At 45.4% G+C, this 26754-nt stretch overlaps 1 protein-coding gene and 1 pseudogene across 1 annotated transcript in view; one reads left to right on the top strand and one right to left on the bottom strand.

Moving 5' to 3' along the window:
- LOC119374759 (beclin 1-associated autophagy-related key regulator) overlaps nucleotides 1-16267 on the bottom strand; it is a 198422-nt gene extending 182155 nt beyond the window's left edge. The window contains exons 1-4 of the mRNA XM_049411003.1: nucleotides 16252-16267; nucleotides 8230-8424; nucleotides 5417-5479; nucleotides 1730-1772 (exon numbers count right to left, since the gene is read on the bottom strand). Of these exons, the coding sequence (XP_049266960.1) occupies nucleotides 1730-1772; nucleotides 5417-5479; nucleotides 8230-8417 (294 nt within the window). The 5' untranslated portion in view covers nucleotides 8418-8424; nucleotides 16252-16267. The remainder of the gene's footprint in view (nucleotides 1-1729; nucleotides 1773-5416; nucleotides 5480-8229; nucleotides 8425-16251) is intronic.
- The window catches only part of LOC119374758 (heat shock protein 75 kDa, mitochondrial-like), a 67392-nt pseudogene continuing 55805 nt past the window's right edge, over nucleotides 15168-26754 (top strand).

Raw genomic sequence — 26754 nt, 5'->3', positions numbered from 1 at the left:
ATGGCATCGCCTCATCACTTAACAACCATGAACAGATGGGCGTCATCTTTTTTGATACTCCAAAGCTTTCGACAAGGTATGCCATAAAAAACTTCTCCTCAAACTTCGCAACTTTCTCACAGGCCCATATGCTGACAAATTACTTGGCTGGATTACGGATTAGTATTAGCACCTGAGGAGTCAGTTTGTCCTCTGCAACCACGGACAGTCATCATCCGCTCATATTTCCTCAGGTGTTCCACAAGGCTCCGTTTTGGAACCCCTTTTATTCATAATTTACGTTAATGATGTCGTTCAAGTTGTCACTAACACTTTAAGCTACGTCTATAGGCCGATGACTGAGTTTTGTATTCCAATGTGAGTAGCGTCACTGACCAGGTTTTGTTAAATGATGTGTTTTCTTCTTTTTGTGATTGTAGCAGAATGTGGCAGATGGAGCTCAATTTTCACAAAACAGTGACAATGACTTTTACTAATAAAAGGGAACCATTGCAATTTAGGTTTGGCCATCCCGATCATACACTAGGACTAAACGTCCAGGAATTTAAGTACCTTGGTGTTGTATTTTCTCCAAACTTAAAGTGGCGCAAACACGTTGACCTTATTTCTGCAAAATCACTTTAAAAATTAGGTTACCTAAGAAGAACGTTAAAAGGCGCCACAAAAGAATGCAAGCTTACAGCCTATAAGTCACTGGTCAGGCCTCTTCTTGAATATGCGTCAGTTGTATGGTCACCACGTCTTGCAAATGACAAAGGTAAACTTGAGTCCGTCCAGCGAAAAGAAATCAGATTCATTTTTAATCGCTACGACCGTAACTTCTCCCCTTCAGAGCTGAAGGGGAGAAGTCTTATTGCTGAATCGCTTAGAACGCCAGCGTATGTGCGATCGGCTTATCGTGTTACATAACATCGTGCACAAATCTGTCCGCATAGCTACACCCATTTCTTTCATGTGACCTGCCGGTACAATCCGTTGAACACTGTGCCATTCAGATGTTATATTGATTGTTATAATTACTCTTTTTTTCCGTGCACAGTTGACACTTGGAATAATCTTGACAGTTCTTTGAGACGACTACCACATGCACAGTTTGTAAAACAAGTGTCCAATTATGTATTTTGATGTTTTCATTTTTCTGTTGTTGTCCTTTGTGCCTTTCTTGTAACCACTCCTGCAATGTCTCAAACATGAGACAGCAGTATCTGTAAATAAATAAATAAATAAACAAAATAAAAAGCAGTGCCCCGCCTTTAAGAAAATTAATGTAAATTCGGTCCCTGCCGGCGGCAAGTTATCTTTTCGTCCATTTTACTTTCTTCACATTTATATTCTAAATACTAGAAAGAACACCCCCTATACTTTCCTCCATTATTGTCTGTTAGTCCTCAATAATATTGTGTCTAACAAAGAAAGACGAGCCCTTAAGAGTCACCTCCTTTCCTTCACCTACAAGAGTAACTTGAAAGGACGTGTGAGTAGGCATATTGGCAGTGATCCACAGTGAGTGTGGCAGCACACTATTGAGGCAACATGAAAAGAAAGCGAGACAGGACAAACCATGGACTTTGAATAAACAGAAGAGGTCTACTAGGTTGAAGTGATACACAAGCAAAAGCAGCAGAAGAGTGCATATGCAGTGGCTTTATTGCCACTGCATGTACTAGTACAATGTGCTAGTACACTGAAAGCAAGAATGAGCTTATGTGCAAATGATCAAACCACTTACCAGTGCCTCCTTTTCAAGCATGGGTCCCGACATTTCCAGGATGCTGTGCCATTGGAAAACAGAACACACGACATTGGAAGTTTGTTAAATGTGCTCTCACAAATGTTCCCACACAATATTCTCTGTCAAAAAGCACAACAATTCCCCATTTCAATGCCCAAGATGTTCCTCAGGTACTCAGAAGATCACTAAATTAGGGCTCCAATGTGGAAAACTTAGTCCAAGTAAAACTTTTGAAAGCTGCATGAACTGGCGGTCACTAGCCAGTGAAAACGAAGTGGTGCTTCTTCTGCGAAGCACATCTGCCAATGCAAGAGCTTCAAAAATTGGGAGATTTACTAGGCAAGGGGAGGCGGGCAAAATAGGTTTTGTTTTTCTCGATCTTAAAGGGTCACATTAACTCTCTGAGGGTCGAATATGTCTTGAAAAAAAAAAAACTTTCCCAGATGGTCAAATTACTCTATTATGGATTTTGAATGTGCAAAATGTGTCAAGTCGGGAAAAGACTGTTAAAAGAATATCAGTACTTTGGTGTCAGCGTCACTTAGAACTGCAAATTGTTCAACAGTATTTTGGAACGCGGTGGTATTCCTTGAAACATGGGTCTACACACAGTGCCTTATCGCAGTCTGCACACATAAAATGCATGCCTGTTCTCCTCTTGGAGCGAGAAGTTGCATTGGCACACACATGGCATCTTCTCTGCATGCGGCTACCTTGGGCAGAGTGAATTCGGTAATCAAGGAGAGCGAGAATATCTCACGAGCATCCATGATAAACAAGCTAAAAGCAGCGCCAATAAAGATGGAAATCAACTTCCCCCGCAAGGGAGTGCCGATAAAGATAAAAATCAAGTTTCGCACACCTCTGTTGCGATCACACGGTGAAACCGAAATCACTAAACGGCATTCCCATCGGTGTTGCCGGATACCACGCGACACGCCGAATCTAGAAATCAGTTCTGTTTATCTCCGCAAGAAGTTAGCACAATCAAATTTCAAACTCTTCTTGTAAGTCCTAGGTGGTGGCAGCACCTCCCAGTGAGCATGCGTCGTCGTTACCACATGAAATTTCAAACGGAGGGTTGAAAGTGCACCCGTATGGCAAAGACATTGCGGGACAAAAAACTGCCACCGTACATGTATGGCAACAACCCTCAAAGGGTTAAAGGGGCCCTGCAGCACTTGAACATACTCGAAAAACGCTGCTGTCAAGGCTCCTGCGAACATGTGAGCCAAATATAGAGAAACGCACACTGCAGGAAATTTCAATTCCATTTCACAGAAAGCCAAATATCACCTGCTTTCTTCTTCTTAGCAAACTGCACAGTTGAGGAACACGGAGGCTGGCTGATTTCATGACTGTGAAAGCATCCTCGGTTCCCCAAATAAAGAGCATAGACGTCTCTCTTCCGGACTCCTTTTAGTCCTCTTGGAGACCACTGAAGTCAATGGACAACAGGCACTTTTTACAAGCTACACTAAGCTTAGAATAACAGAGAGCTGAGCTAGTTGGTCCAACTAGCTCAGCTCCTGACTTCTTCTTGTGTCCGTGTTTGCACGCCCTGTCTTTTTAGAATGACTACACTAAGCATTGGTGGACGCTAAAATGTTGTTGCTTGTATGTGAACACGGACATGTGTGATGGCACCTGCAGTATATCAGATGCAACATACCGCTGCACATGTCAAAGGGAGCCCTGCAGAATCTGATATTCGGAAGCATGCCAGGAGATCAAAGGCTCGCTTATACACACACCATCGTTCTTCCCGATAAAGAACGCTTCCAAAGAAAGCCGAGATGAACAGCTCTTGCTTTTGCCCAGTATCTTGGTACAATGAAAATTCGGCTCACACCCACATGCAGAGAGGAGTAGATGTGCATACTTGACCTCTTTCTTTTTTGCATTTAGCACGTGCTCCCTAAGTCGGTGATTGATGCATCTTTCGGTCCAGTCAATGTACAATTTCCCACACGACATGGGAATGGAGTAAACAACCTTAACAGAGCGTTCAACGAAAGGGCTTGCATGCCTGATGCTGCATCCTCGTTTGCTTTGCACGCAGATTCAAGGGCAAAGTTCTTGCAGCTTATTATGGGCAGAAGAAATCAGAGGCACTTCATGTCTGCTTGCCACCTTCTTGAGAGCATGCGACAGAGTGTGCACGTATGGCACGACCACTGGACTCCCCTTCAAATCCTTAGCCTCTTCTGCTCCAAGTTTGACTCTTTCCAACAGCGACTCGGCGACTGCTACAATGACCTCCGAAGGGAAGCCTGCCGCCAAAAGGCGGGTCACTTGCCAATCAATGCGGGAACGTGTTTCCGAGAGCTGATTTTATGCACCGTACAACGATTCCCCTTTCTACGACCTTAGATTAGGCCGAGTCGAACGGCAATAACTCTTCTTGGCACAAAAGGAATATGCCCAGCATACATGATGTGCATTTAGTAGCAGCTTTAAATCCAAAAATTGCAACTCATCACAGCTGGACATCTCGATCATAAAAATAAGCCCTTGTCCAAAATGGATAAAAACATCTAAAATGGCTGACACAATACTAGGCGAAGAAAAATGCCTGTGCTTGGTTAAAAGTACTAAAAAATCATCAACATGTCTAAACACTTTTAACCCCTCCCCCCTTTAAAAGCAGCATGCAAGCAAGAATCAATATCTAATAAAAGAGCTCGCATAAAGCAGGAGCTACGCATGCTCCAATACAGTCAAACCGCCGTACCCGCTTGAAACATACTAACGGTTAAAACTTGTGCTAAAACGTGTGTGTGTGTTAAAATATTGTGTCTAACAAAGAAAAACAAGCCCTTAAAAGTCTTCTTCTAACGGTTAAAACGTATTTTCAATGAATCCCCGAACGAGTCCCATAGGGCCTAATGCATTCACTGACTGCTTAAGCCGTAGTGGTTCGCCTTATGCCTGCCGGTTAGTGCTTACCCTGCGTATCACGGGCATCGGCAAGGGGGCACTTGCCCCTCTCAAGCCGCACCAGCACTTGACCCCACCCGAAGCTACACCAGTGCTCTCCACCTCCCCTAGCTGCGGTACAACATGGGTTTGCATTATCAAGACAAAATCGTGCTGACACTCATGCTGCGTACCGCGATAACTTTCTGTGCCTTAAAATTTTACTGCGCCGCTGAACTTGCCGACGCCAAAATGTACCACGAAAGGTCTTCCATCTTTTCTAGAATTTCAGAGATTGGTCGATAAGCAGGCAGTTTTAGAATAGCATACGCGAAGCTTTGTGTTAGCGTGTGCCAGCAATGTGCATGCGTCATATGCTATCTTTTTGCGGGCAACCGCAGGAATAAACGGGCGACCGCAACAAACGCTATCTTTGCGTATGCTATTCTAAAACGCCCTAATAGGCAATTTTAGAATAGCGTGCGCAGAGATGGTGTGCTGTGTCATGAAGTAGCAGTAATGTTGACGACGCAGTTTACAAGGTAGTGTTTACAAACCCTTGCCAAGTTTCACCCTGATGCATGCTTTTTTTTTTCTGGAACGTTGTGACAGCATTCACTGAAGTCTTTGGTCTCATCATGCTGGTTCTACTTTCAAGAATAAATAGCACACATTGTATTGCTTGTTCCAGTCATAAGCATCCTACACGAGCATTTTTCAGAGTGCTTGTAAAGGCTTCCTGCCATAGATGAACAAAGGTCTCACCTGTGTTCAAGAGAGGCTTTGTGCCGCTGGAGCCTAAGAAGACGCAACTTCTTCTCTGCAAACCTGTTGAGCAACATTGCACTTGCAGACTGTGAAGCCACAACACACTCAGGTTCAATAAGTTTGTTTGAGGTACACTGTGCTTCACCTTGCGCAAGAGTGTATGTGATAACAGCACCAACAAGCCACTGCAAGATGACCACATCAATTGACATAACAATTTCTTCTCCTGGCACTGTATCAAAGGATGTTTCACAAGCATTAACTCTGCATATTTTGAATGCCATCTCAGTGATGTGTAATTTGTTTATGAATTATTGCATCCCTCCAGCTTACTTGCTATATATGCGCGTGTGACTTGGCTCTAGCTGGTGGCTAGTGGAGGCAGCAAACCACAAAGACAGCCACGGAGATTATTAAGTATCCTCTTTTTAGCCTAAACCAAACAAAGTCACCATTAGGTCGAGTTACTCAAGCAGTCCATGCAGAATGGCAATATGCTCTGGCTCAGCACAGGGCTTTGCAATGTCACATCATAGCTGCCAAGTTCAAAAAACGGAATCCGGGAGGGGGTGACACCACTCACATCTTCCCTTTTTTATTCCACAGAAACAAATCTCTGAAACGGTTCCTACCCCTTTTTTTTTTTCATAAAATATTCTTTTTTAAGCAGTGACTACGCGCCCGCACGAAGATAACTAGATTACAGCTTTATTTACATATTTACACCTGGATCCACAAGCAAGAAGCACTCCTTTCTGTAGGCATTTCATTCTTCCAAGCATTAAAGATATCAACAAGAATTCGTCCACCTTTCAACGCAGAGTCGATGTTGCCTTTCCAGATACAAAATTTATGAGGTGGCACGGACATCCTATTTTAATTATTATTTCTTGCACTTCCGTCAGCACTGCACCTACGCCGTTCTTCTCGCCTATCCCAGCATTGGCATTCTTGCGGAAGGTTACGCAGTTTGCGACAAAAATATTAAAGGACGCCAGTGCATCCGTAACCAATTTCTCAACGTTGCGCCCAGCTGCTTGACCGTGAAGCACAGCAGCCTGCTCTCAACAAGGCCCATATCCTGCCCATAATATTTGACGACAATAACAAAAGTTCGGCCTCACTGTCATTGCTGCCGTCTGTTGCGACGGCAAAAAACACATTTAATTGTGGTCAAAACACGCTGCTGGTAGTGACTCGCCATTTCACTGGCAACAGCAGTTGTTTTCGTTCGTACACATGCATACTGTTTCACAATGTCCGAAGTCAGAAACATCTGTTCGACGGCTCCCAGTGGAAGGTTTCCTCCAGCAAAAATCGCGTAAACAAGCACTCCGTGCACACAACAGCACTGTCACACTGTCCTATGCTGAATAAATGGCTCAGTTGTTGCTGTTTTTCTTGGCTTTGAACGTGGCTTGCATGCTTTTGCGATCGAACGTGAGGGACTATATCTGACTTGACTCTATACGAAATGCCGAAGTAGCAACCACAAACAGTACAGTGTGCATGATGCTTGCCCTTCCGTGACTCTAGAATGCAAACGAATTCACTTGTGTATTTCTTGCTTTAATGCACTCGTCCATAGCAATGAGGTGACCATAAAGCGGTTAGTAGTGCTCCCACCGTGAACGACAGAGGATCTAGTTAGTCTAGTGTCACAATAAAAAGCCGGAACATGGCATTTGCACGGCCGGTCTGGAGAAGCGCACTAGCTCGTGTGAGTGGGTGCGCGCCTCCAGACCAGCCATGCATTCGCTCGCCTAATCAAACTACTGCCGCCAGGGCACCGAAGGGCCCCTTAAGCATAAATGGCAGTGCTGCAGTCTTATAATGGCTTAAAATGGCCACACAAACAATGCAGGTAGGGTTTCTATACTGCTTTAACATTATGCTATGCGCAATGGGTTCCCAAGAAGCCTGGATATTTGTCGTCGCCAGATAACGCGCAGAAATTGTGATTTCCAGCAGACTTTCCAGTTAACCGCACAACCATAAGAAATGGTCGAAATCCGGGAGTCTACCAGAAAATCTGGAAGACTTGGCAGGTACGTCACATACATCTGCATGTAGTCCTAGTGGTATGTCCAGGAGGGTTCCGTGAAAAGCATGAATAGCACCGAGTCTTCCACTGCCACTTATTCCATAAAGCAGTGTTCCTCTCCATATGAGCCCGATTCTTACCAACAGCCTTATCCTCAACAGGAGTTCCTTCCCGATGGCATACTTGTTTGAGAAACACAGGCTAAGGTACAATATGCAGAGAGTGACGCTTCACCAATGAACCAAGAGACGAGGCTAAAAGTAAAAAAAGGTGCAAAAATGAAAGAGAGGTGCCGTGTTTAAGTTCTTGCAACATCCGGTGGCAATCTCATGGATCTTCCGTGTTGTGTACAGTCCTCATGAATGGATAAGCGACATCAGTTTATTTAGTGCAACGACTGCTATGAGAGATTGCTCGACATAACCGCATCGTGTCGCTACGAATCTGGCCACTAAATGTAATGTTGGCTGAAATGTAAGTCTACAAGTCGAAATTACGCCACGATGACACAAGCTGAAGACAGTGTTAACGAGAGTACGCGCACTGTTAAGCCCTAAGTTCTCGCACTTCAATCCGTGAGCACTGTACTTGAGTGCAACCAATTTTTTTGCACTAAAAGACAGACTGCCTTGTGTTTTGCAAAAGCCAAGAACTTAACTGGACAAGCTGTAAGAGCATTTACTGCACTACAAGTGAAACATGAATGAAATATGCAACACTGTCCTTGCACCTCCTAGAGTGCAACGTAATTAATTTCGTGTCTCACCTCTCAGGACAGCGGACCTGGCTACGGGTGAAGTCCCCATTGCGAATGCACTCGTCACAGAAGAAGTTTGAGCGCAGCTGCAGGCACACACCGCAGGCCATGGATGCACCATTGGAGCTACGGCTGCTCTCCGACGACGAGCTGGGCACGGGGAACTCACGGGGAGCACTCAGTTGCAGCAGATCCATGTCACCACTGCAGTGCAGAGCATCACTGCTTTTGCAACCCATCTCATATTTCTGCTTACAGCCGAGGGCAACAAAAATGCTGCATTTCTGGCTGCTTCATTCAAAAGACAATGCTTGAGGGAAATCGCCTACACTGCATTTCACTCCTTGAAGGCAAGGCCCTGCTGCTAAGCAGATAGTGCTCGTCTTAACTTCTTACGGGATGGTACGTAACATTACAACCACGGAGTTGAAATGAACAATTAAATGTCCAATCCCAATTCGGAGAAATATCTTTCAATGCTGAACCGGTTCATGAACTGGTCTGATACAGAAAACATTACATTCAATACACTGCACAGCACTCTCAACTTAAATGTGCTAAGCGGAAACACCCTAGGTGGCACTGCTTAACTACTATGTTACTGCAATGCAACGAGGATGCAACCGAAGAAGAGCTCAAGAATTTCCACTGGAAGAGGGGGAAATTCCAGCGAAAATTCCCCCTAAAATTTGTGCCTGCCCCCCCTTTGCCCCCTAAGGGCAAGGATGTTCGAAACGAAACACAATGCGTATGTTCCTTGCCTCCCTGCCCCACGAAAGAACCCACTTGTCAAGGGTGCCCCCCCAGAAAAAACCTTGCGCTGCCCCTAACAGCCGAGATGATATACAGCGAGTGGCAGATATATGTGGAAATGAAGGTGAAGCTCTAGGACTACAATTTAGTGTAACAAAATGTGGATTGATGGCAGGGGCGTAGCCAGAAATTTTATTGGGGGGCGGGTGTATGAATGCCCCCCCACCCCCCGGCTATGCCTCTGATTGATGGTATTCAATGATCCTAAGCAATGAAGAAGTGGTGTCAATACAGGGCCAGGAAATACCGAAGGTAAGCGAATGCAAGTACCTCGGAGTATGAGTAAATGAGGGTGATAGATACATGAAGGTACAGGAAAACGCCTTGGCAGCAAAAGGAAAGAGGAATGCTGCAATAATGAAGCACAGAGCGTTGCGGGGATACTATAAGTACGAGGTGCTTCAAGGTCTGTGGAAAGGTGTAATGGTTCGAGGCTTACATTTGGGAACTCAGTGGTGTGCATGAGGTCAGATGTGCAATCAGGAATGGATGTGAATCAAAGGACTCTGGAACGCCTCACATTGGGTGCTCACGGGAAGACGACAAATGAGGCTGTAAAGGGCGATATGGGATGGGCAAGTTTTGAGGTGAGGGAAGCTCAGAGTAAAATGAGGTTCGAAGAGAAGCTAAGGAACATGAAGGAGAGTAGATGGGCAGAGAAAGTGTTTCATCATTTGTATAGGAACAGCATGGACACTACCGAATTCCGTGTTTGCATAGGGTGTCGCATTGTTTAAAAAAAGTCACACGAAAAGCAGGCATCAGAGTTGTCTTTTCAGCAAAGTTCTTTGGTATGTGCAATTAAGTGAACAGAGAAAACAGAGGGCCTCGCGTGTGTGATAAGAAACACGCCAAAAAGTTTGTTGAATGTTGTCATAATGCAGTCTACGAAATCCCCCCCTCTCATGCGGTCGCTGCTACATCGGCCAAACTGGCCGGTGTGTAAACGACCGCCTCAGGGAACACCACAATCTAATGCGGGGTTCTGTAGGTAGCCAACCAGCTGCGCACAGCTCCGTATGCGGCTGTCATGCAATGTTCGATCAATGTAAGATACTTCGGCGATACAGTGATCAACGAGCACATGAGATTTATGAGGCGTTTTGCATGGACAAAAAAGGTGATGTGCGTGAGTGTGCCTTCATTAGCGCTCCTCACCAGGGAAATTGCCTATCTGTCTAGTGGATGATGGTTTTTTACATTTATTCAGAAGCTTACATAGAATTCGTGAACAAAGTTCCACATCACTATTCTCCTCTCCTTCCTTTCATGTTGCGTGTGCTATATATACCCCCATGTACGGAATAAAACCTTGGTTGTAAGTCAGCGCTTGGTCCGTCTCATTCACTGTCTCGTCTTTCATGCTGTTTCTCGTATCATTGAGCCCTTTTTCTTTTCTACAATGTCTTTCTTCTTACACTTTTAAATGTTTTGCACCACAAAAATTCCCTATTCCTTTAAATCCCTGTGCGCTCTTTTAATGAACTAAGGAATGCTCGTGATTTTCGACACCCCACTAAACTTTTTTTGTTTGAATTTTTGCATGGTTGTGGCAGAGCAGAGGCGCCCCTTCAAGTCACCTAAAGGAAGACAGGAGGGCAGCAAACGTGATGCAAGCAAGACTACACAGCCATCCATCAGGTCACAGTACGTTCAAAACTGTATCTATGCCTGTACAAACATGACAATTGACGATGCAAGGTCCTTGCAAAATCGCAGCAGTAAAAATAGTCTACAACTGGAATAAAACATAAAACGAGAAAAGCCGGATGCCTGCAGATTAGAACCACGAAAACGAAACACATCTAAATAAGGCCCCCACAAGGCATGTCTATAGGCTTAGTGCGCTGCAGCTTTGAACCGAACAGGCAGCGCCACCAGACGCCCATGGCAGAAAAGTTGGGATTGTCGTTTTTTGCTCCTGGGCGCGCAGTCACGGTAGAAACGCATGGCTCCTCGCCGAAAGGACGTAAAAACATCGCAGAAGTCTGGTACCTTTTCGTACTTTTGTGTGCATGGCTGGCACAACAGTTGTAGGAACACCGTTTGGAAGCAACTAGCTTTGAAATTCTGCCAGTTACCACAGAAGTTGTATGAAAATGAACAACTCTCTACCACAGCTGTGCCGCGCGTAAGCAACGCCTCAAATTCCGTCCATCAGTGTCCTCACGCTCTTGTTCTTTTTTTTTCGCCTTTTATTATTTATTTTAAATATATACACAAACTTACAAGGTCATAAAGAAATAAGGAGATAGCAGGCTGACAACGGCCACCTAGAGGGGCAATATGCCTGTCTGCATCTTCTGCTCTTGCCAGAAGGGCAAGCAGGGTAGCCGATGCAGAATCAGGCATGCATTTGCAGTGTCCTTACCAGTGGGAACGAAAAGAGCATTGAAAAATCAAAAGCTCATCCTCCACTCGTACGTCGTAGTACACGATTCTCAATTGCACTATGCATTTCCCAACAATGTTGGAAGGTTCCATCGCACACATCCATTCTTCTTTCAGACCACACACTGACCACTCGCGTGCAACTTCGTACCAAGCAATGAGCAACTCCTTTTGAAACACGTTATTGGAATTTCAGTCCTACGAAAACCGCAGAACACACGATCGTCGCTTCTTGTCCTCATGTTCACGCACGGGCTGACTGCCTTGGCTGGCGATGCGCTTTCCTAGCAGACGACAACCAGTGACGAACTGATGGGCACTTGCAGTCTAACTTTCTGTAAAGTGTGTGTGTGTGCGTATGCCTGTGTGTGTGTGCGCATGCCTGTGTGTGTGTTGTATGTTTGTGTGGGGGGAGGGGGCTACTGTTTTCTGCGTGCTGTCCAAGGGACGGAACGGAACTTGCTTCCGGCACAAGCAGTTGTGTTTTTTAGGAGCTTGCTCGCCAAGCTTCTTATGCTCGCGCCTTGTCCTCACCTGCGTGACCGTCGGCGCGGCGGCACACACCACGCTCGGCGAAGCTGCGCTCTCTCTGGTGATTTCAAGAATGCTAACTAGATGGCGCCGCCGCTCAAGGCGGCACACATTATGCTCGGCGCAAGCGCGACTGCTCGAGGGCCGCACCTCTCGTTTCGCTGGCTTCCTTTCTCTTCGCCGGGAGCTCATTAAGTGAACACTCTTCGTTGCCGCTCCGCAGCATGAACGGCAGCAGCGCGACGAGCTCGCAACGCAGCAGCAGCTCAGGAAGATCTCGCCTTGCCAATAACCAGCCAACACATGATGTCACGTTACGCTCTCCGATGCGTATCGTACGACTGCAAACGTCCCACCACCATCAGGGGCACCTGTATCGATGTTGCCTTCTCGAACTTTCCATCGCGTCCCATCATCGATGATCCCTTGGCAACATATTTTACTGATCATAAAGCAATCATCTTTAAAGGGAAACGAGTCCCCAAGGTCATCGAGGGACGCCCTTCTTGTACTTTGTAAAAGAACATCTCTTCTGTATATGTAAAGCATATAGTTCATCCATCATAAAGCAATCATCTTTAAAGGAAAACCAGTCCCCGAACTCATCGAGGGACGCCCTTCTTGAACTTCGTAAAACAACATCTCTTGTGTATATATGTTTATAGTTCATCGAAATGTATATATACTTCATCAAAATGTATATAGAGCATCCAGCCTTACATTAATAAACATTGTTTATGTAATGCATATATAACAACGTTGTCACGTTTATATACGATGGTAGAGGAATGTGTTTGCACTTGGTAAAACAACATCTTTTGTGTATATATAATGTTTATAGTTCATCCAAATGTATATATACTTCATCAAAATGTATATAGTGCATCCAACCATAAATTAATAAACATTGTGGATGTAATGTATGTATAACAACGTTGTCACGTCTATATATGATGGTAGCGGAATGTGCACGGAGCATTCGCGGGTTACCCGATCATCTCCGAGCAAGCTCCTCTAACATCATTCACTTCGTGGATATGGCGGTGAATTTTTTCTGCTTTTTTTCCCCCTTTTTGAATAGAGCTCGCAATTCGGTTTTCAGTGAAATGAAGCACTGAGGGGGGTCCGTCTTTCTCGAATGCCTTGAGGCGAAAAGGGGACGAAGTTTTTTTGAATGCTTACATTAACAAGAGTCGCTGTGTGCTGGTTTTTCGGCTACAGCTTTAAACAGCTGTAGTTTGAGATGTTTTTCAGACAGTAAGAGAAACGTAAGTAAACCTAAGTTAGCACAGCGTATTTATACATGCAGACAAAAAAAAAAAAAACTACGGTTGCCGTTCTTGGAGAACAGAGGCTGCCGCAACCGCTGCATTGAAACATGTAGACGGGCACGTAGGCGACAATCCTAACAGTGCGCCGCTAGCCCGACAGAGGGCGAGAGCAGCAGCACCACCATACCAGATGTGACCGGAAAACAACTGCAGAAAACGTGACAGGCTAAGCATAAAGCGCTGGACACATGGTACGAATTCGGATGCGATTCGTCGTACGGCTGTTCGTGCCAACAGCCGCATCCGACAGACGCCCAACAGGTTCCATCAGCGTGCGGAGACGATTCGCACGCCGCACGGGCATCCAACTTGCTGAATGTAGCCGCGCGGCTGCCGCGTCGGTCTGACGGCCGCAGCCAATGGTAGCGCGGGAGACGCCTGACGTCACGCCTCTGGCCCTCTGGTGGCGCGTTTGTTGCTTGTTTGTTTGTTTGCGCGTTTGTTGCACTACGTTCGGACGGCTCCGATCATGAAAAACGTTGGATAAACTTTCTTTCTGACATCAAATAACCCATGACGTTTGAAGTGTGTCATTTGTGCAAGGCGGCGCCAGTTTCCGAACCACTAGCGAGATATCGAGCCGTGATGGAAGGCCACTTCGCAGGTAACAGCCGCACTGGCCGTCTCGGCGAACCGGCCCGCTTCGCTTCCACCGTTGCTCGTCAAATCGAGGCCTACGAGAAAACCAATTACGCATGTAAACGCGTGTCATCAGCGTAAAAGTTTTAATCGTCTTGATAAAAATAAGTGTTCGACGATCAGCTCGCGTTTGATCGCGAACGGCGCTAGCGACAGCGTCCGCCTTGCTAGGCCTACGCTCGGAGACGCGAGTGAATGCGGGCTGTTCAGATGTTTGTCGCTTGCGAAGGCGTAGCTTTATTGGCAATGTTCTTACAGAACGAAGCGTGGCTGCGTAAGGTTGTTTGTTTTGTAGTCAACGAAGAGGATGCGATGTCTTCCGAGCGTGCAAGCCGGGGTGCCGTGTGTGGGCGGAGCCTGCGCGCTGATTGCTCGTTCGCCCCATGTGTTCTGAATCGCCGTATACCGCGTGCGGCGTCGCGCGTCGGATCGGATGCCGAATCGCACCATGTGTAGCGTCAGAAAGTATGCTGTTCCAAATCTGAAACTGATTAGTGCCGGTACGTGTCTACGTTATTTGAGCATTGCAAGCGCGCTTTTGCGTCATCTGCGATTTTAGTAAGAGTCATGCGTTTTGTGCTGGAAATAATGCTGTTGGTGGAGTTACGAACACTCCAGTGGGGACGCAGACATACAACCCCAACACTTTCAAACTACTCGGAACACGCGTCACATCTCAACTGCTTGCGTTTCCATGTCTGAGACATCACGTCAGGCTCTTGTTATTATATAGAACAAACAATTGATGCGCACGCTTGTACGGCTCGCGTGAGATAAACATTTTAATGAAGCTGGCTCGCGTGGAAAGCCTATACTGCGGAGCAGCAAGACACGAACGGCGATAACATATCTGATGCATCGACTACAAAACAATCGCACTCGGTCTATGAAAAACACCCAAGTCCTCGCGCAAAGTCAAGCCGTCAGCATCAGTTCTGCGACCGAACGTAAACAGGCTGTTTGGCGCTCGGGCCTCAAGTGCACAATGTAAACAGACACCCACCAGTGCAGGAATGAGGACGCTCATTCGCGGTACCACCGATGCAACAACAACCTAATGTCAAGATTTCAACAACATTGAACAGCTGAGCAGCACTTCGCCGCTGCGTGCTGCGACGACTACAAAACAAAACCTGGAGATTTTGTTCACCAATGATGTCACATCCGCAATGTTTGCTCCAGACGACGCACGGCGCGTCACAGTCAATCTGAAACCACATCATCATCATTACCATCGCGCTTTTAATGGCGCACGCCAGTGAAAGCACGTGAGGTGCGAGCAGGTGCGAGTGCAGCGTTGCCGGCGTTGCTGCGGGGACGTCTGCTGTACCATCTGTACCACAAATCTCCACCTCGGCGGATTTGAACGATGCTTCCCAGAGGAGTGTGCTCACCACGTGCGCTACTGGCTGCGGCGGCCGGCCGTTTCACCGGTAGCGGTTCTGGCGGCTTCCGGCAGCGGCGACTGTTGTTGTGCAGCGCACTGAATCGCAGCAGCGCGGCGGCTGCTCGGTTGCGAGAGTGGCGTCCTGTGCTCCATTACTCGACGCAGCCGGAGTCCAAGGAGCATTCCATAATTAAGGCAAGAGGTCAACGATACTGCACCACTCTCTTTGGGCAGTAGGAATACGGACTGCGCATGCGCCCTCCGCCGCCTGTTAAGAGGTGACCGCAAGAAAAGTCAGTAGCGCGATCCTTGAAAAATCGGTAGATTTCGCAAAAAGTCTGTAGATGAGCAACAACGTCGTACTGCTACAAAACTTAGTGGTGAAATAAGAAGGTTCCAATTTAATAAGAATAATGTGAGCGTTCAGAGAGATTGTTCAGGTGTGCACTCCAAGGATCCCTGAAACGCTTTTTTTTTTTTTTTCAGAATTATTTCAGTGATCAAAATACAATTAGAGTAAATCAGTTTATGCGAAGCATGGCCCTCCCAAGCTGTCCTTCTTCTCCTCAACTTCCTCGGCGTTGCTTTTCCCTATCCCCCCCCCCCCCCTTGCTCTCACTGTTTTGACTGTTACCCTAGAGAGAGCCTACACAGTGGCATCTTCATCAGATCTCACCGGGCTGCCCTGGTGCACCGTATCGTCCAATCATCGTAGCGCCTGGGCACACCGGTGCTATTTGTTGAAGATTGCAATAATTGGTGATCGACTCACTGGAAAAATGTATGACCAGTTGTAGTTACCGTACATGTTCCCCTTAGGGAGAATACGCAGTAACTCCAACCGATGCCTCTGGTGCACTACCTACCCTCATGAAATTCTAGAGTGCACTCTACAATGCCCTTCGAGATTAAAAACTGACAAAGGCCGCATCTCCTCACAGTTCAAGTCTTGGAGATCATGCCATCTTCCCACGAGCCACCCCCATGGCAGAGCAGCTTTTGAGAGCCCATTCTGGGGACCCTTCATTGCCTTGGTTAACCCCTTAGTCAAGCGAGTGACATGTCCATAGAGCCAATGGGGACGAAAATTTGGACACGATGGTAGCGCCATCTGGATTTTAACGGTAGTTGCAAAAACAATTAAAAATGTTATCTTGCTCTCAACAGAAAAAGCTTTTATTATTTTTCACATGCAATTTAGTTTTAAGAACTACGAATATTGTTTGTAGATTTTATAGCTGTGTATAAAATGAAATATGTTTGAAACGCACAAGGGCGCTTTGATATGGCGGCTGGCGTTCCGCATAGCAGACAATGCCGTCGTCGTCTGCTCCTGCGTCGCCGCTGTCCCCCGCTCACTCCGGCAGCCCCCTCTACACCCTACCTGAATTTCTCTCGTTTCCATAATGTACACTGTAGTCAATTATTCATCAGGTACTCACCAGCATCTTGCATACTTACTTTAGTAGGGCAGTGCGGCCGCATACAGCCCGAGCGAAATGACAACGCTGATCACACAAACTTGCCGCAATAAATTATTTTATTGCGACTGCATTGATGTTTACACAAAATGAAGGACATGTAAGTAGTGTTTTAGCATGTATACCAGCGAATAACATGCATGCATAAGCGTTTATATGCAAAGAAGGTACGTACTACGCATAGCCCCACCACAGATGTCCGGAGCACAGAAGCTGTCCAGCGTTGGATGATAAATAGATCCAACTGCACGAAGCCCTCGCTGGTATAAGAAAGGTATACCGCTAAAGTCCCTGCACTTCTGCTGCTCAAGATGTTGCACCACTTCGTTCACAGTATTCAGCAAACTGTCTGTAACTGATATGAACATATCCGCGTCCCTTTCACGGCCACCACTGCGGCGTGACTTTGTTTTCTGGTTTGCGCTGCCACCGAAAGAGCGTCACTTTCAAATATTTTAGCCTTCGCGCTATACACATTTCTGACAGCATAAAATTAAATGAGAAACGGTTTTTTGTGCATATTGACCTGAAGTCTTACAAATAAAATCGGGGGAAAAAAGGCTTAGATGGCGTTTCGATTACCGCTGCCGGTGGTGTGCTGTCGTCGTTTCGATGGGGCGACACCTGAAGGCCCGGACGCGAAGCTCGCATTATGCCACCGGCTTGCCTTAGTGCCCATTAAACCACAAAAATTTGTTCGAAAATTGCGAATTTCTTTTATGAAGTTAGATGCTTCAGTAACATGTTCAAAACAGAAAAATACTTGCGGGAACGTTTTACGGCAGATAATAATGCTTTATTCATCATTTTTTACACCATAATACAATAACCCATACCTGGGGCATTTGAGGTGTATTTCGAAATAAATTTCTGCATCTCCAGAAAGTAAGGGTTCGATTTGACTTGCCATGCACAAAATGCACTATTTTTTTATAGTTCAATTCAAACTAGATGAGGCTACCATCCATGTGGTAGTGTTCAAAGCACGGCACTGCGCCATGTTCGTTTATAACGCACGCGAAATGCTAGGCGCACATTTTGCTGTTTAGATGCTGGAACCATCAATGTTTTAAATAGGAAAACACCATTTGACGAGCTGGGCTTGTCAAGAGCCTCTTGGAACTTTGCTGAAGAGCCATGAGGAGCTCAGGTCATCATAAGGGCTTAAGCAGCTGAGAAGGACCATGGGACTACTTTAACAAAAAAAAAAAATCACATTTTTCTTTTTATCCATCGGTAAACCATGGGGAAAATCAGTAGATCTGCTAAAAAATCTGTAGGTATGGCCGTATTCTGAGATGATCACGAAAGGTGACAGTTACGTATATTCTGACATGTTCAATAACAGAGTCAACTGCTTTCCCATGACATCATCATTGCACTGGCCGTTGGGATATGGAACATCTCACAACACCAGAATGAGCGCACCGCCCGAGTGTTGCGTGCCAGCCTCTACGAAGTGGCTAGGCTTGGCTCCAACTATTTGAGATATAAGAAGCGTTGAAAGTGCTTTCAGCGTTCCTTGTGTAATTGTTCAGAGCACAGTAGGATATTCTTAAAATGCAACCTTGTGTGTAATGTATTTTTGTTGAGAGTTTACCACGGCGTACTTGGAGAATTCAGCTGTGGCATGCTGCCGCAGCAACATCGTCTCAACATTTCAACGGCACGCGATAAACCACCTTGAAAACTATTTCTGGCCAACTTGCACAGGCTATAAGAATGGATTTTTGGGTGAGTAGGTATGCCATAATGAAGAAAGTGCAGAAAACACAAGGCGACAATGCGAGCGCTCGTGTTGTCGCCTCCCACTGTGTGTCCTAATTTTTGTGCTTTTTCCATGTTGCACAGGCTTGACAAAAATACAAGTTGCAAAAAAAACTCACTGATGATAGTGATTGCTTTTTCTGTATACAGAACGATGAACGTGGAAGTGGGCCAAGTGAAGTGCGGGAGTTCCAGGCAGAGACTCGCATGTTGCTGGACATTGTTGCCCGGTCACTGTAACTCGGAAAAAGGAGGTGTTTATACGTGAGCTCATATCGAATGCCAGTGATGCCCTTGAAAAACTGCGTTACGTGAGACTCACAGAACCCGATTCGCTGTCGACACGCTCGGCTGAATCACCCCTGGAGATCCACATTGCCACTGACAAGCTGGCCAACACATTCACCATCCAGGACACCGGGCGTCGGCATGACACGAGAGGAAGTGCGTACTTGACATCATTTCCGCTTTTCTTAAACGAAACACTGCACCAGATTATTTTTTAAATCCTTCAATGTGGTCGACTAAGGTTGCACGATGAGCTTGTTGGTGATTCGTAGCATCCAAAGGCGCATCCAGGACGGTGTGTCACTCGCTTTGTCTTGTCTTGGATGCGCTACACCTTTGGGTGCTTCAAACTAATGCTAGACATAATACTTCTGCACAGGGAGCATGGCCAGGTGCTGCCCAAAAGTTACATTAAAAGTTGCATTGGTGCATGCCTAGGCTTAGGGAATTTTATTGTTTTTCTTTCCATCTTGTTAATCGCTGCTTACCAGTTCGGGCATGCACGTTGCTGTCTTAATGTCTGCATGGGCTGCATCACATTGGCATACACTCGGGGATGCCTGTGCTGAAATTTTATCTATATGCATCATCCATGATGTACTGAAGAAGAATTTCGAATATGCATAATCATCCATGATTGTGTGGGTGATAGACGCACGCCAAGGTATTTGTAAGATGATGTGCGTGTTACATGACAGATGTCTGCCAAGGCCTTGTAAGGCATGGCAGATGCAAAGAGGGCATAAAAGAGCCAGCTCATGCTGGCAAGCGTATGTCAGGCCTGAGAGTGCACAATATGCATCTGTGAGCACTGTTGCAGCAAGGGACCTGAAAGAGTGTGCTGCATGCATGCAGTACCACCTGATTTGTAGGTGCTGATGGCAAAGAAGAGAGAATGTTAATTTTGGCAGTTGCTCATGTGTAGTTGTGCGTTCCTTGTTCCGCACTGTGCAGTAATACTTGGCACACATGCGGGTATTTTTAAATACCGGCAATATTTTCTTAGGATGTTTAAAAAATGTTTCAGGGCTGGTTAAGTGTGAGGTCTCGCTCCCTTAATTTCTTTCTCGTTATTTTTCTTGTGACCTGCCATGAAGGTTATGGTGATGAAACAGCACTAAGAGACGAGGACGGAAGGGGCACACACACGAGTGCTTACTCACAACTGGTTTTTATTAGCAGCAGTGCATCATATATATAGGAAGCACACAAAAAAAAGACGAGAAAAATTTCAACTATCCGGTACATTGGTCTTCCGCTCGTTACAAACAGTCAATACCTAGCGACACATATCAAGAAACAGTTTTTCTTTTTCGGTCAGTGCAAGTGCCACCATGCTTACACATGCGCCACCCTCATTATCTATGTGTGTGGCTTCAATGATCAGTCTTGTCATCATGTCCGATGAACGGCTGAGCACATGCGTATCTTCAAAGCGTTGGAACGCATGCACAATCTCGGCAATGTACGCCTAAATGGCCGCAGACAGCTGAGTTAACATTATAATAGTGCTCCTTAAGTTTTAACCTCGATAAGCTGGCCAGATGATAGAGAAAAGCACAAAGGGCTGCTTAAATATGTTTTTTTCAGCAAAGACTCACTAACCTGAATGACCATTCCCTGTTATATAGTTCGGAGAACGGTACATGGCAGAAAATGTGTCGCGCAATTTTTGCAGGCTTTTTAAAGGATTTTACCCTGTGATGATCCTTTCGTGTTGAAAACTCCGAGAAGGTTGTTGAATTTTTTAGTAACAGACATAAGGACAGGCTCCTTTTCGAGACATAAAGGTACTATTCAATACACCATAACGACCTGATGACTGCGCAGTGCTAGCATTGATGAACTTGGAGCGGTTCGTTTCAGAACGAGTCAGGGTCTATCCTGTAGTAGATTTTTAGAATTCTATCCTTTTATTGAACTCAACTTTTGCGACATGGGATGACAACATTGTAACCCAAAAGAACAGCGTGTGCATCGGATCTTGTATCGTTCCTCGCTTAAGTGATTTATATTTGGCTAATCGTGACAGGCTTCTCAGCCAACGTCTGAACAAGGATGTAGTCGTGGTGTTCAGGTTTGTTTGCAACTATTTAGTTGTTTTAGGCAATAACGCGGCAGATTTTCATCCCATTGTTCAAACACAAAGAAGGTGTTTTCAGAGTGCCTTCATCCTTTAGAATTTTTTCATCATCAGTGTTTATTTTTCACCAAAACAGATACAATGGCGAAAAATGGGGGGACGGCAAAAAAGCTGCAGTTAGTGCAGCTTGACTAAGCACCGTCCACCCTGCGTCAGCAATGACAGGGTAAAAACATTCAGTTTCATAGAATGAAAAGATAAATAAAATAAAGCAAGTAATAATACAAGCAAAAGGCGAAGTAAATGACAGGTATACAAATAAAAAGGATATTTCATAAACACATGAACACAATATTCGTAGATTGGGTATCCTCGCTTTGTACATAGAAAGTACACAATGAAATTGTAGTTGATGCAAAGCAACACAAAGTGACCTATGTAAACAATGCAAACCTACAAAAATGTGTTTGTACATCGACAGTGTTTAATTTGTCGACTTTTATGCCTTGCTGCTCATATGAATTGAGTATAGTTGGTAACATGTGGCTAAGCCTTTGGGTGCCATAATTGGTGCGAGATAACGGAATTTTCCACGGGGGTTTATATCGATGAAAGTAAATGCTTTGAGTAATGTTCAAGACTTGAAAGTGTCAGAAATGCGTCGAGTTTCCCTCTGTTTGCGCTAATGCAAGATTGTAACAACCTGAATTTGTATATGTCGTTTGCCATAACTATTTTATGTTTAACAAAAAGTTGTCCTGTGTGTTCAAGGTATGGTATGTTTTCTATTGCCCTGATCGCTCTTTCTGAAGTATTTTAGCTTATTTAAATTTGTCGACGTAGTGTTTGCCCAAATCAAAGCGCAGTAGTTCAAGTGGGCATGGAAAAGAGCCTGGATATGAGTCGCTTTATAGTAACGGGCAAAAGACGTCGACAAACGATTTAAAGTGCCAACCACGCGTCTCAACTTTAAGCTAATTAACCCATGAAGTTCCTGTTGAGGGCTTCATTAGGTTTTTAGATTTAGGACTGCTTTTCTCTGACCGAAGTACCTGTTGGGGGTATGAGCCGAGGGGCAAGAGACCCGTGCTCCCATTTAAATCTGCGCACTCTAAACTGGTGAAACGTGCAATCATTTCTTTGTGTTTGGTTAACGCCCTCAAAAACTCCTCTCAACACAGGGTGGAAGACAGCTCACTTAGACACGCTAACAGACTGGGGGAAGCTGGTTATCCTGTAACCATGCTAACCTCGGTGGCTAAGGGTTTGCAGAGACGTTACAAGGTTGGAGCAAGCAGTGAAATCACGCGTCCAGAGAAACCAAAAAATGTAGCGGTTGTACCCTACATGCATGGCATCTCCCATAACCTCAAAACAATTGTTGTAGAGCAAGAGTCCAGGTGGTGTTTTCTGCCCCTGTGCAAGGCCCTATGTGGATGCGTAAATAAAGAGGGAAAGGGGCCAGTTGCCACTTGTACCACGCGGTACCGATGACGTTTTGTGGAATGCGCGCGCAATTTAGTTTATTCTATTCTCTTGTCATGCGGCCGAGTGTATATTGGGCAAACTGGGAGATGCTTGAACGAAAGACTTAAGGAGCACTATTATAATGTTAACTCAGCTGTTCCGGCCATTTAGGCATACATTGCCGAGATTGTGCATGCGTTCCACGCTTTGAAGATACGCATGTGCTCAGCCATTCATCGGAACATGATGACAGACTGATCATTGAAGCCACACACATAGATAATGAGGGCGGCGCATGTGTAAGCATGGCGTCACTTGCACTGACCGAAAAAGAAAAACTGTTTCTTGATATGTGTCGCTAGGTATTGACTGTTTGTAACGAGCGGAAGACCAATGTACCGGATTGTAAAATTTCTCTTCTTTTTTTTTTTTTTTTTTTGCGTGCCTCCTATATATATGACGCACTGATGCTAACAAAAAACCAGTGTGAGTAAGTGCTCGTGTGTGTGCCCCTTCCGTCCTCGTCTCTTAGTGCTGTTTCATCACCATGCTTCCAGACCAACTAGCCCACCAACAAGCACTAATGAAGGTTATGTCATTTTCTTTGAAACACAAGGCTGAGGGTTCAATTCCTGGCCACTGTGGCAACATTTGGATGTGGGCAGAATGCTTGCCTATCGTTACAGATCCTAAAGAACACCATGATACATTTTTTTTTTAATATCTGAGGTTTAACGTCTCAAAACCACAATATGATTATGAGGGGACGCCATAGTGGAGGGCTCCAGAAATTTCGGTGTTCTTAACGTGCACTGACTCAGGCTTCTACCATTTTCACCTCCATTGAAATGCGACTGGCCGCCGGCATGACCGAACCCGCAACCTGGGTCAGCAGCCAAGCACCGTAACTGCTACACCACTGCAGCGGACCTACAGAACCCCAAGTGATCAGAATTAATTCATGAGAGTACGGCAGCATGGGCTAGTTGGTGATTTAGAATCGACATGTTTGCACAGCGCTAAGTGAAACGAGGACGTATGAAAGGACAACACAGGCGCTGACTTGAACTAAATTTATTAGCGAAAACGCTAGAAATATATACACATAACATCAGCACAAATGCTTCAAACCCTATTGCATCACAGCCAGATACGCGATTTCCTTTTTGGTTAGGGCAACGGAGGGCATGCTTACACAGAGGTCACGCAGTTGTTGCATTTGATTAGCTTCAGTGATTTCACACGTGAGCTGCTCACGCTGTTTTGAGACGACGATGCACTTTTAAATTCCGTTACAACCACAATCTCTACAATGCATGCCGGAGATGGCCTTGAACAGCTGTGGTGACCTGATAGTAATACTCTTTTAAAACGCTCGTTCAAGCATCTGCCTACCACAAGACGAGGGGATCAATTACGCTACACCCTCAGCTCATGCTATGAGCCCCTACTCTGTTAGTTCACGGGTTGCTCTGAGACACACAAAATACAATAAAAGCTCATTGTTTCAGTCCACTGAGACCGTCAAAAATTCTTCAGACTAAGCCAGTTTTGAATTAACGGAACATAGAAAAAATGGGTATCCAGGGAACTTTGGATTAGGGAAAATAATCGAGGGTTTGCCATGTTTGGTAGTTTGTGATTACAAGGGTCATGTTTTCGCGATCCCAATTTTACCACAATAGTTGAAGCATGGATTCAGAATGGGCCTCTCCACTATCAAACAACTCATACAGACAATTCACGATTTCGCTACGGCAATTGATACCAGGGAGCAGGTTGATGTAATAGCCATAGATTTTGCCAAAGCCTTCGATAAGGTGCCCCACAATAAGTTGATTTACAAGCTGGAAACAGTTTCGACTTAATACCACTGGTTATAAATTGGATTAAAGCATACTTAACCGAGTGCAACCAGAAGGTAAGAATGTGTGGTCATGTCTCCGATTCACTGGTGGTGCTCTCGGGAGTACCGCAGGGATCTGTCCTGGCACCACTCTGTATTTTTGGTGTATATCAATGACATTTCTGCTATCATCGAGCCAGTGTAAAACAAACTGTTCGTGGATGACTGTTTAGTTTATTCTACAGTACGAAACAAGGAGGACCGAGTTAAAATTAACAGATCTTTACAGGCATTGAGCAAATGGTGCAAGAAATGGAATATGGAAATTAATTATTCTAAACCTACATACACACATAGTACTACAAAGAAGTACCAGCTTTCGTTTTCATATACCATTGCAGATAAGTGCTTAATAAATACTGCTCAATTTAAATATCTAGGATTAATGATATCGCAAAATTTATCCTGGAACGTACACGTAAAACAATGTCTGTTCAAAGGCATACGGGAGGCTATGTTTCCTGCGAAAAAACTCGAGGGTGCAACACCCGATGTGAAACGTACTGCGTACAAAACCTTTGTAAGGCCAGTTCTTGAGTACGCGTCGGTGGTGTGGAGCCCTCATCAAAATTATCTAAAGAAACAATTAGAAAGATTCAGAGGGACAGAGTCAGTCACGGAAATGCTTTGTTCTTCTAACCTGCATCTGTTAGAAACGCGCAGGCGGAAAAAATCATTCTGAAGCTATTATTTCAAATAATAAATGGTCAAGTAAATATTAACAAGAAGTCTACTTACTGGTAAACAGAGCTCCAGAACGCAGCACAACAGGACAATCACACCGATAGGTTCAGATACTCCTTCTTTCCGGACGTAATTGAAATATGGAATGAATTGCCGATGTGTGGTGTCGAACAGAACGATTTGTCCAAATTTGAACAGACCCTAGACTATCTGTGCGAGTGTACCGATTGACCTAGATGTAACCTGTATTTGTGTATTTGCGAATGATGTTCTTTTCTGTTTTTATTACGTTACCCTCTCTGTAAAGACTCTCGCAAGAGAGTTTACACTATTGTGAAATAAATAATAAAATAAATAAATAAATAAATAAATAAACTCGACATCTCTTCTGCTAGCACAAAACAAAAAAAAAAGCAAAGAAGAAGAGGGTCTCTTGTTCTGCAAACATGCTTGCGCTTGCAAGGAGGAGATATGCTTCTCTGCAATGCAGTGGTGACACGTGGGCAACGTGTCCACGTGCTCCTTGCAGCGTCAGCGCGCATTGATGCGACCATTCACTTACTTTTTTTCTGGGAAAAGAAAACAAATGATAAAGGCCAATCTGATGGAATGTTCTGGCTGGCAATCATTGAAGTTTCTGAACTGGTTCTTGAAGTAGGTGCTGCAGGCAAGAACTCTGTCAGTGTACGAGTTGCGGGAGCAACCGCCACTAGGAGGTCCGCATACATCGTGGATTTTCTTTAGTTTCCATGAAGAAATGGCCGAATGGTCACATCATGATGCACTGATGTTGCAAGCGGCATGTGACACGCTGCTCGTGTGTCACACGCATTGCAGGGAATCCAGTGATGCTACCGCTGCGCCAATTGCGCCAGACTGCGCCAAAGTGCCCTGGCTGCTCAACCTGCTACATTTCTCAAAATTTGGCGATTCTTCTGCGCCAAGCCTGCGCCAAAGCGGTGTACTCTGACTTTCAGAAATGAAACTAACTACATGAAGTTCCCTATTGAGAGCGACATCGCGCTGTACGCGGACGTACGCGACGTTCTCCGTGAGAGTGATGAAAATGGGAGACAAAATACAGTGTAACCTCGTTACAACGGATCTGTTCACAACAGACATTCGGATATTACATACCAATTGCGGCGTTAGGCCGACCTCCGTATTAGTTCCATTGATTGAGCTTCGTTTACAACGGATTCTGGTACAATGGACATTCGGATATAATTGACTACAATTTCAGGCCAGCAAGGTGGTCAGGACTCCTTTAGAGCGGAACTTTTCTACCACGTGTCATTAACGTTCGACTTCAAACATCGCTTAGCATACTTCCGGGACGGGAGCAGCGCACCGCGGATATCGACGTACCGATTTAAGAACGAAGGTCGCCGATCCCCAGTCTGTCAATGAGCAGCTATGCCTAGCTGTAGCGACAAAAAAAAAAAAAAAAAACGGCGCGCAGCGTGCTTGGTGTTGCGTTTGGGACGCTGACACGCGAAATTGCGAGCCGCTGCCACCGCTTCTCCGCGCGGTCGCTGCGCGGCGAGCTTGGCCGGGGGGTCCGCTGCCGATGCGCAAAATGCCCATCCGCGGTTCTGAGGAGCCAGCGGGCGATGCGATTCGTTGCTTGAGACGAAGGGCGTTACGGCTTCTTCGCTTTCGCATGTCCGCTAGCGCGATGTTCTTGCCTGCAAAGTTCGGATTTGGCTCGTACATCGGCACCGTGAACGGAGTTAGGCCTAACCAGGACATCTAGTAGAAAGCTC

Source organism: Rhipicephalus sanguineus, chromosome 11, assembly GCF_013339695.2.
Source record: "Rhipicephalus sanguineus isolate Rsan-2018 chromosome 11, BIME_Rsan_1.4, whole genome shotgun sequence".
Taxonomy (NCBI): Eukaryota; Metazoa; Arthropoda; class Arachnida; order Ixodida; family Ixodidae; genus Rhipicephalus; species Rhipicephalus sanguineus.
The sequence above is the reverse complement of the archived record's forward strand: the minus strand, read 5'-3'. Positions and strand labels throughout refer to the sequence as shown.